Source organism: Pistacia vera, unplaced genomic scaffold (assembly GCF_008641045.1).
Source record: "Pistacia vera cultivar Batoury unplaced genomic scaffold, PisVer_v2 Contig649, whole genome shotgun sequence".
Classification (NCBI taxonomy): domain Eukaryota; kingdom Viridiplantae; phylum Streptophyta; class Magnoliopsida; order Sapindales; family Anacardiaceae; genus Pistacia; species Pistacia vera.
In genome coordinates, this window is record NW_022196500.1 from 295,450 (window position 1) to 312,726 (window position 17,277).

At 38.9% G+C, this 17,277-nt stretch overlaps 1 protein-coding gene across 1 annotated transcript; it reads right to left on the minus strand.

The window, feature by feature from the left end:
* Positions 1-5,892: 5,892 nt before the first annotated feature.
* Positions 5,893-7,098, minus strand: LOC116111680 (uncharacterized protein K02A2.6-like). Its single transcript, XM_031397824.1, has one exon. It carries the CDS (start codon positions 7,096-7,098, stop codon positions 5,893-5,895), a length of 1,206 nt encoding a protein of 401 aa, XP_031253684.1.
* Between the last annotated feature and the right edge of the window lie 10,179 nt (positions 7,099-17,277).

The window sequence follows — 17,277 nt, forward strand, 5'->3', positions numbered from 1 at the left end:
TTTTAAGCATTTAAGGAAACGTGCCAATACATGGCCAAACTCAAATTGGTTTCCTCGAGCCTAGAGGAATCAATGGGTCACCTAGGAATCCTGTAATAAATATCTTGAGTCTTCAAGTATGATTGCTTCATTCTTGCTCCGTCTTCAAGTACATTACAAAATACATCATGCTAAATTTACAGTGAAATTAATGCTACACTAATTTTACATCAATAAATTTAGAAACCTTGAGTTACATTCGAGGGGAATAAGATGAGAAGAGAATGTACATCAAGAAGGGAGGAGAAAGACAGAGCACGCAGACCCTATTTAAAAATTTAAAATCATACTTACCCAAAAATATACTTTAAAATATTCACCATAGGTCTAAGGCTCACGTATTGGGCACCACACAATTTTTCAAACAAGAATTATTGCATACATTCAAAACAATCAATTTTGAATTGGGTGGGTTGATTTATTAAATTACCCTCTTGAATTTGTAGAATTACGCATTGATCCAGCATTAAAAAATGTTACAACAACATTCACGTTGCGACATAGTTTTATTATGCCGCGGCATGCAACAGGAACCAATATACGTCGTGGCGCAAAACTAGCAACTCACACATTGACAACATATTTGCGTCATGGCGTAGTTTCATTACGCCACGGTGCGATCACAAAATTTTTCGATTTGGCATGCTATTTCATCGTTTTGACAACACGACGTAGTTTTATTACACTGTGGCGCATATATGCGTTGTGCGATTTTACGATACTTTCAAGCTGTGGCAAAGTTTCATTTCACCATGGCTCAAATTACACAATTGCGTGGTCACGTTACTTAATCACGCCGTGGCGAAGTTTTATTTCGCTGCGGCCCGAGCGCGTGTTCTCAGTCACTCAACATATCCCGCAATCATGTCGTGACAAAGTTTTATTTTGCCGTGATGCATTTATGTATTCCAGGCTTACGAAACTCTACGCCGCTACGCAGAACAACTATGTCGTGGCGTAAATCACAATTTCCAGAATACTGTACATGTGCACATATTACACAAACAATCCAATGCGAATTCCTCAGTAAACCCAGTTAATATATTAATCAATTTAAGCAATTTTAACAGATTGAAAAACCTAAACATGCATTTTTCTAGCAATAATCAATAAAAAAAACATAGTTAAAATATATACAATCAAGACCCTAGGCTCTGATACCACTGTTAGTAAATCAATGAACAAAGGCAGCGGAAAAAACAAAATTTTTGCCCATCGATTACTCTGATTTTTCCAAGATCAGGGTCTGATATATATATTACATGCTTAAACTGAAATAACACAAATCCATACAAGGATTAGATTATACTTGCGATAGCAAGCTCCGTCAGTGTCTTTGAATGTGATTCGCTATCGATTCAAGAATGGAATCAAACTCACATCATCCACACAAAGACAATAAGTCAATGACCAAGAATTAATTTTGCTAAAATTAATTCTTGGCTTTAAGGATTGTGTTTTGGAAGATTGAGTGTAGAGAAGAAGAGATAAATTTTTCTATTCAAAATTTGTCTCCTACGGTTGGAATGAAATTATATGTGAAAACCTATTTTTGCTTTCTTTAAATAATGGAACAAATATCTCTTCCACCCGTCAAGTTTAGCAACAACCCAAACTTTAGGTATAATCGCTTATTAACCCTTATTTAATTATTTAGTTAAATATTAATATTAACTCTAATAATTAAATTTATAATTTTGCTAAATTACACCAATAATAAAGTTGGACATAGGCTACAACCTCAGTAAATTCAATTATACATCAAAATTACCAATATGCCCATTTGTCTAAAAGACAACTATACCCTTCCAAAATTTATCATCCTTAAATTGTCTTCTAAGTGTGTGACCTATAAGATGCTTATCAAATCGGCAGTGAGTAGTATTGCGATTGACACCAATCAATCGTCTCACTACACACAAACCAAGATTGGCCCCTAGTAAGGCATCATGGCAACCCAATAGATTTGGATTAAGTGAAATAGCTACCTATCAGATCTGGTTACCGTGCAGTCAAATCCTTTCATCTTTTATTATCTCATCGAGGCCGAGGCATAGAAATAGTGTCAACCTCAGTTATCCTCGATATATTTATATTCAGCTACTAGATCAATGACCAGAATAATAAATTAGATTGAGCAACAACTTAATCCCACTATGGCCACAGCTTTAGTGTCATTGCCATTCACTGAATTGTGCTGTGAGATAACTTCTCCCGTACCCATGAGTGATGAATCCTCTGTCGATCCACCATAGAGTCTTGATACACTCCTACGTTGGGCTAGTGTTAAACTACACCAATCGGTGCATAATGCGCTTTGGTGATCTCAAATCTAAGGAACACATGCACAACCATTTGTTGGAGGATTTGTTCCATAGCAAGCACCCATGCGCTGCACCAGGTTGTTAGCAAACAACTTTGACAAGCGAGATCACTTACTGTCTTTTGACAGGGTTGTTCAACACTATAATAGCCTTACCGTATTATTTGTGTCCTTGGTCAAAATAATATTGGGGCTACAAACATTTCTAGAATGGTCACTACATGTGATCATAGGGTTCTCACTATCAAGATTTGAAACACTTGATACCATCGTCATGGTTCTACTATCCTAAGGATATATATCAATATATACCATTATGATTTACATGATATAGAATAAAATGTCTTTTATTGATTAATGAACATTATTACAAAGAGTCAATTCTACAATATTTGATTGGCTCTAGGGCACCTACTCTAACAGGACGTCTCAGCTCCCAACCCTGAGAGGCTACCAAGACTCTTGTCGTCGACGATCCATCTGCCCAGATTGGCAACGATCTCCTTGATCATGTTGGCAACGATGCCCCCACTCCTCTTACTACTTAGAAATTTTTCTTTTTGTGTATCTTTTTTTTTTCCTAGTTTAGTTTGTAACTAAACTTTATAATTAATGAAAGGCATTTTTTGCATATATCTGTCAAGCAATTTTTAATTTTTGCAAAGTCGCTTTGATCGACCTAATCGGAGTTATCATGAACAATTTGAATTTGCTCCAAGTTAAGCGTAGCTCACATTTTGAGGAACTTTTCGAATGCATATAAGAAAATCTTGTGTGACAACTTTGAGTTTGGACTGATTGCCCATCTCGAGTTTTAGCTGTTGGGTTATGACTGATTTTCCTTCGACGTGTTTTACTTGAATTTTTTCAAGTGTAACTTCGTCGATTTGAGAAATTTCACCCTTAATGAGTTGGATTTTGGCGTGGCTTATCGAGCTAAGCTGTCTTTTTTTCGAACTCTTGACTCTGAGTTTTTGGATGCAATTGTGTAGGTTGCGATTTTTGAAACAAAAGATAATAAATGACGAACAACATATAAATAAACCAAAAATGATGAACAAAGTAAAGTTCATGAATAATACCTCTTTTTATTAATAATATTTTGGCCACAGACGACCTTACAACATATATATGAGAGAAAACAAATCATTATTGGAACCTGAGCAGCTTATTGGTAATATCTTCACAAATGCTTGACTTTCCATGCTCGCAATATGGCTTCACCATTGAGGTGTTCTAGGTGGAAGAATCCTGGTGTGAGCTTTTCAGAGATCCTGAATGGATCTTCCTATTTGGGCCCAAGTGCCCCCAAGTTTGGGTTTTGTGTCCCTGGACAACCTTTCTAAGGACCACATCACCCACTTCAAAGTTCCTATTCTTGACTTTGGAATTGAAGAATCATCTGGCTCGCTGCTGGTACGAGGCAAGCCTTAGTTGAGACTTAGCTCGGTGATCTTCGATCAGCTCTAGCCTCAATTAGAGAAAATTTTTGTTTACTTCTTCATTGAAGACCTCCCTCTAAAACAAACTAATCCCTACTTCGAATGGGGCCATTACTTCACACCCATACGATAGAGAGAATGGGGTTTCTCTTGTCAAGCTTCTAACTGTCATTCTACAAGACCATATGGCCTCGGGCTATTTTTAAGCCATCTTCCCTTTAGGGCGTTGAGCTTTTTCTTAATGGTGTGCTTGCTCACTTTGTTCATAGCCTCTACTTGACCATTGGCTTGAGGCTGATAAACAGCGATGAAACTCTTTTTGATACCAAGCCATTAGCAAAAAGCTTTGAAATCTTCACTGTCAACTGTCTCCCATTATTGGTTATTATTGTATGGGGAATTCTGAACCTACAAATGATTTTTTTGTAGATGAAATCTTTTAGCTTGTTCGATGTGATGGCAACTAACAGCTCGACTTCTACCCACTTTGTGAAGTAGTCCACTGTAGCCATTGCGAACTTAACTGCCTATTTTCCTTCTGGCATAGGGCCTATTAGGTTGATGCCCCAAATTGCAAATGACCATGCGCTTGTCAAAGTAGTCAACTCTTGGGGTGGAGTTCACAGAACATCTAAAAATATTTGGCATTTGTCGCACCTGCGCACATAATTTGTTGCATCGTCAAATACTACAGGCTAGTAATAGCCCTGGCAAAGCACCTTGTATGCTAATGATCTACCCCCTGCATGGTTCCCACAGATGCCTTTGTGGATCTCTCTCAAAACATAGTCTGCATCTTCATGGTCAACGCACCACAAGAGCGATGAATTGCACCCGTGCTTATACAGCTTGTCGTTGATGAGTGTGTATCGAGCTGACTTTACTCGAAGTGTTTTGGCTTCACTTCTTCCTTCAGACCTTATTCCATCTTTTAGGTAGGCAATTATTGTATCCATCCAGTTGTATCTTTGCCCTATTACTAAGATTGGTTCTTGTGGGGCGAGGATGCTTGGACTTGGGAGGAATTTAACATGAATCGAATCAGTCTTCTCTTGGCTCATTGTCGAAGCTAGGAGAGCTAGAGCATCGACCGCTAAATTCTTCTCTCTCGGGATTTGAAGAATAATGAAAGACTTAAACTACTCGAGCTTAGATTTCACCTGTTGGAGATAAGATGCCATCTTATCCTCCTTCACTTGATATTTCGCAAAAATTTGATGGACTACAAGCTGAGAGTCGCTGTATATCTTGATGGACTCTGCCCTCATTTTCTTGTCGAGGCATATCCCCGTGAGCAATGCCTCGTACTCTGCCTCGTTGTTGGAGGCAGCAAACCCAAATCTGACTGTGGCTTTAATCGAGTTACCTTGAGGGCTTTCAAGCAAGAGCCCAGCTCCTGTCCTCTTCTCATTTGAGAACCCATCTACATACAGAGTCCACTGCCATAGATCATCAACCTTTGGTTTCTGCTACTCGCTTACCTCTGAAGTGCTCGCCATTGGCAAGCTTAATTCTCCCTCGGGCTAATAAGAAAATTCTAAGATGAAGTCTGACAAAGCTTGACCTTTTATTATTGTTCTCGGGATGTACTTGATATCATACTGATTCATTTCCATCGTCCAGTGGATCAATCTGCTCAAAGCCTCGGGCTTCTACATTATTTTTTTAATGGAAAGTTCGTCAACACATGTATGGAGTGTGCCTAAAAATAGGGCTGCAGCTTCCGAGCGGCGATGACAAGTGCATAGGCGAGCTTCTCTATCTCAGGGTATCTGGTCTTAGCATTGACCGACCTCTTGCTCACATAATACACCGGCTATTGCACTCCACTTCTTTGCGTACCAAAGCCACGCTGATTGCAAACTTAGATACCGATAAGTATAAAAGCAGCGGCTCGCCTTGGACGGGCTTTGATAACAAAGAAGGTTGCCCCAAATGCTTCTTCAATTCTTGGAATGCTTTCTCCCACTCCTCTATCCACTTGAAACCCTTTTCTTCCCTTTAGGGTCTCGAAGAATGGTAGACACCTGTCTGTGGCTCGGAAACAAATTTGCTAAGAGCGGCCACACACCTTGTCAAGCTCCAAACCTACTTTATGTTGGTCAGGCTTTTCATGTCCAAGAGAGCCTGAATCTTTTCCGGGTTGGCTTCAACACCTCGCTGATTGATCAGGAAACCTAGAAATGCTCTTGAGCTTACTCTAAAAACGCACTTTAGAGGGTTGAGCCTCATTCTGTATTTTCTAAAGATGTCGAACATTTCCCTCAGGTGTTCAACGTGGCTTTCAACAACCTTTGATTTGACGAGCATGTTGTCAATATATACCTCCATTGTTTTTTTGATTTGCTCGATGAACATCTTATTCACCAAACGCTGGTAGGTCGACCCAACATTCTTCAAGACAAACGACATAACCCTATAATAGTAAATACCCCGGTTAGTAATAAATGAGGTGTGTTCTTCATCGGGCTGATACATCTGGATTTGGTTGAATCCCAAGTATGCATCCATGAAGCTGACTGGTGCGTTCCCTATTGTCGTATCTACTAATTGGTTGATCCAAGGTGGCGAAAAACTGTCTTTTGGACAAGCTTTATTCAAATCTGCAAAGTCGACGCAAGTCTGCCACTTGCCATTCCACTTTTTTACCAAGACTAGGTTGGCGAGCCAGTCCAGGTATTTCACTTTCCTGATGAAGTTAATGTTCAGGAGTTTGTCAACTTCATCTTTGAATGCTTTAGAGCGTTCTGCATCCATAGACCTTCTCTTTTGCCTGATTGGTCGAGCTATTGGGTTGACATTCAATTTATGGCACATTACCTCGCAGTTGATTTCCACCATATCTACATGTACCCATGCGAATACGTCAAGGTTTTTCTTTAGAAACCTCGCCAAACTATCGGCCATTTCTTTGTTTAGATTGCTGTCAATTTTTAACATGCGAATTGGGTCTTCCTCGCTGATAGATATTTCTCGTAGCTCTATTGTTGGCCCTCCCACGGGCTCTTCTTTATGGATGCAAGGATCTATGGTATCCTGAGGTTTGAGGTTTGGCTCGGACTCTACAATAACCATGGTTCTCGGGAATGACCATTTTAGTGCAGCATTAATGGTCCAGTTGTAACATTCCCGAGATTCTTTCTTACAGCTTCTGATTGTCACGACCCCACCTCGAGTCGAGAATCTCATTGCTTGACAGCGCACTAAAGTGATTTCACTCAGATCATCTAGGATCGGTCTTCTGAGGATTACATTATATGTGGTCGGGCAGTCCACCACTAAGAATTTTGCCATCGCTGTCCTGATTTTGGGTTCTACCCCCAAGGTCATGGGCAGGTTAATCGTTCCCTTGGGGACCAGGCTATCCCTGATTAATCCATAGAGCGACGATGGGCACGCCCTCAAGTCTCTCTCGATGAACCTCATTTCTCAGAAAGCTCCTAAGAAGATGATGTTCGTTGCACTGCCATTATTGACCATCATCCTTAGTTCTCTAGCATTGTCGATCCTGGTTACGATTATAATTGCATCATGATTATGGTAAGGAGATTCTTCACACTCTTCCACTGTGAATCCTACACCTCACTCTCTTGTCTGGGTCATTTTGACGGCTTCTGTTCACAACTCATTACTCGAGCGATCGAGTCTGTTCTAGCCTCTCGAGCATATTGCTTGCTAGAGCGCCTTAAGCTCCCTATAATGTTGGGACCCTCGCAGATCATGCCTACCAGGATTTTGTTGTTGGCGTTGGCTGGGGCTTGCTAGATTTGGTTATTTTGCTTGCCAGTACTTTCGCGAGCTAGGGCCTCCTTAACAAATTCTTTTAAGTGACCCCTTCAAATTAGATTTTCGATGGCGTCCTTTAAAGCCTGACACTCGTTAGTGTTATGCTCGATGTCTTGGTGATATCAACAATATTTCTGTCGGACTCTTCTGCTTAGAGCCCCCCTCATTCTTTTTGGAGCAGGTAGTCTCTTAGCCTTATGGGAGACTTCATATATTTGAGCTACGTCTTGTGTGAGGAGGGGGCATTCTGAATACAGCGGGAAAGGTTGCCTGTCCCCGTAGTTATTTGTTCCTTGTCTTTTTTGGGACCTATTTCGGTCCCTATCATTGCAGTCTTGGCTCCTTCGCTTGTTTGTTGGGTGATCCTATCGCCTATCCGGGGCTCTTCTTGGTGAGCTTCTAGCCAGGGCAACTAGCGAGCTTTCCACTCACTGATGCTTAGCATCCATCTGATAAAACTTTGCCAAGCTTACATGATCTTCACTTTGGAGCTCTTTCCACAACTTCATTTGTGGCCTGATGCTTGAAATTAGCAAAGTCTAGATTGACTCTTTAGATGTATTCGTGACCATTGCCTGCTCGTTCTAGAATCACGTTAAATATGAGGTTAGTGTTTCGTCTCTTTCCTCATGAATGTTACTCAAGTAACTGAGCGGCATTGCAAACTGTCTCCTTACTTGGAATTACTGTAGGTACAGCAAGAAGAATTGTTATCAAGAACTATTAGAGTACGCCTTGAGTCTTTTGTACCACCTCTTGGCATCCCCTAGCGAAGCAACGACACTTTGCCAAGTCACACACCTAGTACAACTCCATTAGGTCGTTGAAAGTATCGAGGTGTTCTCTAGGATCTCCTTTCCCATCGAACTTACTTTTTGGCACCTTGAATCCCTGGGGAAGTGGGGCTTGGCAGACCTCCTCTGTGAAGGGAGAGCTCATTATCTCCTCCGTCGCATTGTTTTGGCAGGCTCTTAGATCATCGAGCATTTCCTTCACCCGATCTAAGTCTTCATGGTGAGGATTGCCCTGGCTAGCTTTGTTCAGCCTTACCTCGAGCAGGTGAGTTTGCAAATATGTTGCTTGTGAGCCCCCTCCATTATGCGCATTAATGTGCGAGGTTGAGTCATGATGACTAGGTTGGTAGGTGCTATCATGCTCATCAATGCGTTGCTTGCGATGTTGGTTATAACCAGAATGTCGGTCATTGCCAGATTGGCACACATGACTTGTCTTGCGAGGATTAAGCCTATCTTGGGCATGGGTTAAAATCGACATGCTGCCGTTGGGGATACCGTCGAGTAGGTTGGGTATCCCTCTAGAGACCATTATCTTCGTCTTCTCCTACGGGTTATTTGCCCGGTCACCTCCTAGAGTTAGTTTGCCTGTAGGACTCTCTTTCTTGTGTAGAATGCTCTCAGCAGTGCTAGGGTCGTTGGCCGTACCTCAACATCGATGAACTAGATTTGTTGCCGACTGAGTGCCACCCTGTCAGAGTGATGTCTGTAAAGCGCGGTCGGTCAATGTCCTGAGGGGTTGGTTGCTAATTTCTTAGCTTGACCACATTCTATTGCATAGCTTGTGCGACCATCGTTTTGATCATCTCCACCAATTGGCCATTCTTGGGATTTGATGTCCCTGCCCCTAATTGGTTTGTGGCCTGCTACGTCAGCGACATTTGTGGTTGACGCTAGGCGACGTCTTGATGCACCTCTTGGTGGATGGTCTCCACATTGTCGTGGCTCCCGATAGTGGTCTTTGATCTGGTTCGAACCATCGTGAACCTGAAGTGGTTTGGTCGCTGGGGTTGGTTGCCAGAAATTATGAAATTTGGTGGAGGGCCCTCCTTGTAGCGCCAAAATGTTGATGCAAAAATACACCAACCAAAGCGATTTGATCGATCTTGACGGGATCAAAATTGATGTGTGCGTGATTACGGGTAACCAACAATGGATAAACAATAAATGCAATAAAGAAAATGACATGACAGTTTTTAAAATGGTTCGGCGAGTTGCACTCTTGAGTCTACATCCACTGTTCTTGTATTTATTGTGAGAGCTTGCAATAACAATCCTAGAATAATTTGCTAACCCCTTTCTCCTCGTTGAACAGGGTTTATATACCAATTTTGTCCAAAGGAAAGAGTGAAAATAAAGGGATTACAATTAAGTTTGAAATGCAACTCCGATATTTTTACGATTGAGCGTTGAGATTGTGCCAAGATTGCTGTCGATCTAATCCCTTTTGAGATATCCGGGATATGGAGTTATCTGTGAATTGGTTGAACAACTGTAAGGATTGGTCGTGACTAGCTTATACTAGGTCGAGCTACAACTCAACGAGCTTCTGCTGGGTCAGACAATCGGTTGAGTCGAGCTGGTTTTGGATCGAGCTATAACATCACAATTCTCCGAGCTTGAAGGAAAAATCACACACAACATCATACTAATTGAAGAATATGTACAATTTTTTTATACAACCTTCTTTATACAAATTTATGTGTCGTGATATAATTGGATTGATTTAAAATTAAAGATAAATTAAACAAATTAAAGCAGGTAATAAAGTAAACATGCGATATTGTCCAATCAATTTGCATTAAATAGTTTCCATTATTAATTTCTTTGTGTAACTGTACTCCTAATTGAAGTTTCCGTAATATTTTCTTATGCTTAGTTGCATTGGATAATTTAGAATAAAAGATCTCATACCACTCTTCAATATCCTAATTGAAGATGATTAGATCTTCATAGGATATATTTGTCAAAAAGAAAGAAAGTTGAGCGTGTTTGGCAGATTAGAAAATGAGTAAAAATGGGAGAGAAAATCAATCTATTTTTTTTATTAACGATAGTCTGCCTCTTATACAAAAACTTCTCTTTCCTTATTATTGTGCATCAAATCATTAAATATGGATTTGTGTCACGTGTCAAGCCATTTAGTGCTATGCGAGGATACATATAAATCCAGACAAAAAAAACAAAAAAGGAAGCATTTATTAGTTCTTTTCTTTTGTCTCTTGACTCTTGTATACGCGTCAAATGATAAGTGAAAGAGTGAAAAAAAAATGTGTAAAAGAAGAAAATTTCTACCACTCCTCTACTCACAACATTAAATAGATGTTGAGAAAATACATACAAATGCTTGAAAGGAGGAGCGGTCCAATGCTACGTGCAAAACAAGAGGCTCTAGAATTAAAGCTTGGTAGTTGTTTGATTGAAGTTTTCCGACTAAATAATAAATAATAAAGTGAAAGAAAATCATCAAATATCCCACTGAAACTCTTATGATACATGTACAGGTCTGACATTAAGTATGGCATCTTCATTTATTGCACTAGATAAAATCATCTTAATAAAATAGATAAAAATAAATTAATTGTTTATTTATTTATCTACAAATGTTTTTAACATGAAAAATATACGCTTAACAAGTTTATATGCATCAAAATATTGGTTGATGTGTGATTTTGATACCAATAATCTCATACATATAAAATACTAAGAAAATCTTAAAAATTATAAGTAAATTGATTATGGGAGTTGATTTTGGTATAATAGTGATATGTGTTTGAAGAAACATAAATAAAAGATTGACAAGAGAGATTTTTATAGTAGTTTAGATGCTTAAAGTGAATCTTACATCCACTGTTATTTTATTGTTTTCTGACTACTTTTCTGATATCGCTAGTAAGACATACAAAAATTGAGTAATGCTTTGTTTACAGAGAAAAAATAATGGTTGAAGCTTGAATGTGTGCCCAACTCTCATATGTCTAGCCTCTCTTTTTCATGAAAAGAGATACCCATTTATACATTTGAGATCAATGTAATGAGTGTTTTTACAAATTGTCTTGACAAGTGGGGATCACTCCTTAATCCTTATCTTAAAATGGGATATGGTTGATATAAATGCTCTTAAGTCGGTTTGGTCTTGACAATTAAGATTATTTTTTCTTTTAACTCTTGCTAAACTTTGATTGATGGGACTGGCAGCTCATTATGATTGGTGGTACTAAGGTCAATGTAATTTTACCCATAATAGAAGCCCCCCAGTTTTTGGAGTACGTAATTGGGCTTCAAAAACTTATGTCTCTGATATGAATGGTTGTCGCACTATAGGCTGCAATCTCGAACTGAAGAGCTCGAATTATGCCTGGTGTGATTAGGTGTTGAGAGCTAGGATTGTGATCTGAAAGCTTGGAGCGATCTGAAGCTGATCACAATCTGATAACTGACATAAAATGTCTAGTAAATGAATTCCTGGAAAGAGTTGACGTCAAAAGCCCAAACGCACGGTTTAGAGGTCCTAAACGAACATGTCAACTTAAAATAGCCATAACTTTTTATTTAGAAGGATTTTTAAAGCCCATAAGATATCAACGGAAAGCTCATTTCGAGCTCTACGTCATGGGAATTGAGAAACCCATTGGGTTCATTTTTGGGCCCAAAATTCACTGTTTCGGGGCTGTTTTAAGTTTTCTACACGTTTTTTTTTTTTTACACTGATAGCTAATCGCGACCTGAGAACTGAGAGTTGAGAACACAATCTGAGGTTGTTCGCAATCTCAAAACTGAGAGTTGATTGAGATTTGAGAGCTAGGAGCCGATCGTGATTTGATAGGGGCTCAATTTGAGAGTTTGAAACGTGCGATCTGAACGATCAGAAGCGTGCGATCTCAAGATGAGGAGCTTGATCTGGAGCGCTTGATCTGAGATCTTAAGGAGCTTGATATGTGCTCATGATCTAAGCGATCAGAACGATCTGATACACACGACCTCAAGCAAATGAGCGAGCTTATGAGCTCGATCAAAGAGTACAAGGAGCTTGATTAGAGAGTATAAGCAGTTCGATTAGAAAGGATGGAACTTGATCTGCGAACACAAAGAGTTTGATTAGAAAGCGCGGGGTTGGATTTGAGAATAGAAGAAGTTTGATCAAAAAGCGTTGGCTTGATCTGAGAATAGAAGAAGTTCGATCAGAAAGCATATAGCACAAAGAGTTCGATCAGAAAGTGTGGAACTTGATTTGAGAACACAAAGAGTTTGATTAGAAAGCACAGGGCTTGATTTGAGAACACAAGGAGTACGATCAGAAAGCGTGGAGCTTGATATGAGAACATAAGGTTTGAACGACCTTAGCGATCTGAGCCCTCGGAAACATGATCTAGGAGATTGGAAGCACGCGATCTGGTTGCTTGGAAGCACGATCTGGTTGCTCAGAAGTGCGATCTGGGTGCTCAGAAGCACGAACTGGCTGCTCGGAGGCTTGATGTGAATGATCTTGAACACGTGATGTGAATGATCTTGAACGTGTGATCTGAGAGCTCGATAGTTTGGGAGCTAAAGAGCTTCAGAGCTCAATAACTTAGGAGCTATAAAACTTAGGAGCTTGATCTGATATGAGAGATCTGAGCGCCCAATCTGAGAGATCTGATGCGCACGATCTAAGAGCTCTGATGCGTCCGATCTGAGAGCTCTGATGCACGAGATATGAGCGATCTAGTCGCCAATCTGAGAGATCTGATCGTGCAATCTAAGAGACCTGATGCGTGCAATCTAATCAATCTGAGAGATCTGATATGTGTGACCTAAGAGCTCTGATGCGCGCGATTTGAGAGATCTGATGCGTGAGATTTGAGCAATCTGGGAGATCTTATGCGCCCAGTCTGAGTGATCTGATGCACACGATCTAAGCGATCTAGTCACGCAATTTGGGAGATCTAATGTGTACGATCTGAGCAATCTGTCCACGTGGTTTGAGAGCTCTGATGCGTGCGATTTAAGAGATCTGGCCATGCAATATGAGAGTTTTGATCTAGAACAGGTTTCAGTATTTTGACAATAACTTGAGCTATAGACCTTGGATTTGGATGATTCTTGGACCATCAAAAAGCTTACTCGAAGGGCTACAACTCTTGTGTTTATCGTATTATCAGATTCAAACTTTATCCTACTCAGATTTTCACATTTGATAACGTGAAAACAAGCTGGAATTTGCTGAAGAATTTGAGACTTACTGGAAAAACATGGAGAGTTGATGTGAATCAGGAGCCCTCCTTCTAGCGCCAAACTGTTGATGTATGATTTTGACACCAACGACCTCGCACGTGCAAAGTGCTAAGAAGATTTTAGAAATTACACGTGAATTGATTATGGGAGTTGATTATGGTACAATGGTGATATATATGTGTTTGAAGAAACATAAATAAAAGATTGACAAGAAAGATATTTTTAGTGGTTTTGATGCTTAAAGCGAATCCTACATCTACTGTTATTTTATTATTCTCTGACTATTTTTTTTTTGTATGGCCTGTAAGATGTACAAAAATGGAGTAGTGCTTTGTTTACAAAGAAAAAATAATGGTTGAAGCTTGAATGTGTGCCCAACTCTCATATGTTCGACCTCTCTTTTTCATGAAGAATGGTGCCTATTTATATCTTTGAGGTCAATATAATGAGTGTTTTTGTAAGTTGTCTTGACACATAGGGACCACTCTTTAATCCTTATCTTAAAATGGGATAGGATTGATATAAATGCTCTTAAGTCGGTTTGGTCCTAACAGCTAATATTATTTTGTCTTTTAGCTCTTGCTAAACTTTGATTGATGGAACTGATAGCTCATTATAATTGGTGGTGCTGATATCAAGTGTAATTTTACCCATATCAAATATTATAGGGATGTTTATTCTCATTTGTAAAATGACAAACTTAAGTCTATTATTACACACTGAAAACTCTTAAAAAATTCTTATGCATTTAGATCACTTTAGATTTTAGACAAAAGCAATTCATTAGTGTAGAATAAAGGTGTATTCATTGTCTTTTCCAATGCTTAATTATATATAATATTACGGTCTNTGAATAATAATATTATCACTACTATTAAAGTTTCAATATTTACCATTATGTTAAAAAAATTTAATTATATATATTGAATTTCACCCTTCATCTCATTGGATTGTTAATTCTGTCATTGCCTACATTCACACCTTGAATTCAACCTTGAGCTCTCTTTGCACTGTCAAGAAGATTGTACGTACAACCACTCAAGTTTACGCAATTCTTAGACATTTCCTTCAAAAGACGCAAAAGGTGTTGATACTAGGGGTGTTCAAAAGCGGTTAACCGCTTTTTTGAATCGAACCGGTTTTTCGGTTCGGAAAAATTCCTGAACCGAAACCGAACCGGTTTGGAGGAAATGTCTAAGAATTGCGAGGTTCGGTTTCGGTTCAGGAATTTTTCCGAACCGAAAAACCGGTTCGATTCAAAAAAGCGGTTAACCGCTTTTGAACACCCCTAATATCAACACCTTTTGCGTCTTTTGAAGGAAATGTCTAAGAATTGCGTAAACTTGTTTGTACGTACAATCTTCTTGACAGTCTAAGAATTGCACTGTCAAGAAGATTGTACGTACAACCACTCAAGTTTACGCAATTCTTAGACACCCCTAGTTGATACGTCCTAACCACATAGAAAGCTTACCCTCTTGCGGAGTGGGCCAGTCCACTTAGGATTTCACTGGGACTTCGAAATGGGCCTATCCAATTAGGATTCGAGAATATTATCCCCCGTTCTTTTGCGAAGTGGATTTTTAGCCCCTATCTAATTGTCTTCACACCCGATGGCCCATTTCGAAGCCGCTTTATATAGCAAACAAACTTTTAAGCATCAAAAGGCTACTCTTCGTTTAAAAAAAAAGCCTCTTTATATAGCAAACAAACTTTTAAGCATCAAAAGACTACTCTTCGTTTCAAAAGTTATCTTTACGTACACCTTTCTATAAGAATGTGGAGGCTAAAGGTTTCAGAAGGCGGGAAAGATCCATACATATTCAGCACAAACAACTTTGCCGGAAGGCAGACATGGGAGTTTGATCCTGAAGCAGGCTCTTCTGAGGAGAGAAGTGAGGTTGAAGAAGCTCGCAAAAATTNTTTACCCAAAAAGGAGAAAAAGCAAGAAGAAAAGAAGTCAATAACCTAGAATAAAAGAAGGTATTTTCGTACTAATTGAAGAATATGTACAATTTTTTTTATACAATCTCGTTTATACAAATTTATGTGTCAATACATAATTGGATTGATTTAAAATTAAAGATAAATGAAGCAAATTAATGTACATGATAAGGTAAACATGTGATATTGACCCATCAATTTGCATTAAATAGTTTCTAGCTATGATTAATTTCTTTGTGCAACTTTACTCCTAATTGAAGTTTCCCGTAATAATTTCATAGGCTTAGTTATATTGGATAATATAGAATAAAAGATCTCGTACCACTCTTCAATAGCCTAATTGAAGATGACTAGATGTTCATCGCAGATATTTGTCAAAAAGAAAGAAAGTTAGAGCGTGTTTGGCAGATTAGAAAATGAGAAAAAATGGGAGAGAAAATCAGTCTACTTTTCGTATTAGCAATACTCTGCCGCTTATGCAAAAGTTTCTCTTTCCTTATTGTCGAAAGATACATTAAATCATGAAGCATGGATTTGTGTTATGTGTCAAGCCATTAAGCACTATACAAAAATTCCGGAGAGAATAAATCCCAGTACAGACCAAAGACAAAAAGAAAAGCAAAAATGGGGAACATTTATTACTTCTTTTCTTTTGTCTCTTGTATACGTGTTAAATGATAAGTGAAAGAGTGAACAAAAATGTGCAAAAGAAGAAAATTTCTACCGCTCCTCTACTTCGAGCATTAAATACATGTTGAGAAAATACATGCAAATACGTGTAAAACAAAGAGGGCTCTAGAATTTAAGCTAGGTAGTTGTTTGGTTGAAGTTTTCTGACATAATAATAAAAAAATCATCTTCAAAGATGGCATTGAAACTCTTATGATACAAGTACATGCCTGACATCAATTATGGTATCGTTATTTATTATACTAGATAAAATCATCTAAATAAAATGGATAAAAAAATTAATTGTTTATTTATCTATCTACAAATGTTTTTATCATGTAAAAACNCTACACCAATCAGTGCACAAGGCGCTCCGGTGATCTCAAGTCTAAGGATCACATGCACCACCATTCGTTAGAGGATTTGTTCCATAGACACTGGGGTTACCATCCATATGGAATCCTCTGGTGGGTCAGTCCAGTGAACTTGCCTACAGCAAGCACTCATGCATTGCACCAGGTTGTCACCAAACAATCTTGACAAGTGAGATCAGTCACTGCCTTTCGACAGGGTCGTTTAAGACTATGATAGCCTTCCCGTATTATCTGTGGCCTTACTTCAGAATAATACTAGGGCTACAGATGTTTCTAGAATGGTCACTATATGTGCTCATAGGGTTCTTACTATCAAGATTTGAAACACTTGATACCCTCATCACGGTTCTACCATTCTAGGGACATTTATCAGTACATACAATGATGATTTATGCGATATAGAATAAAATGTCTTTTATTGATCAATGAACATTATTATAAAGAGTCAAATCTACAATAATTGATTAGCTCTAGGGCACCTATTCTAACACGTTTTAGGTTCTTTTTCCAGGTTCCGGTTCCAGTTCCTCCACACATAAGAACCGAAATTGGAACCGCACAGTGTCGATCTTAATAAAATGGAACCAGAACCTATCCACACAGTGCTGGTTCCGATTTTGGTTCCAGTTCTACTCGCTACCTGTGCTCATCCCTATTTATTGTGCTAGATAAAATCATCTAAATAAAATGGA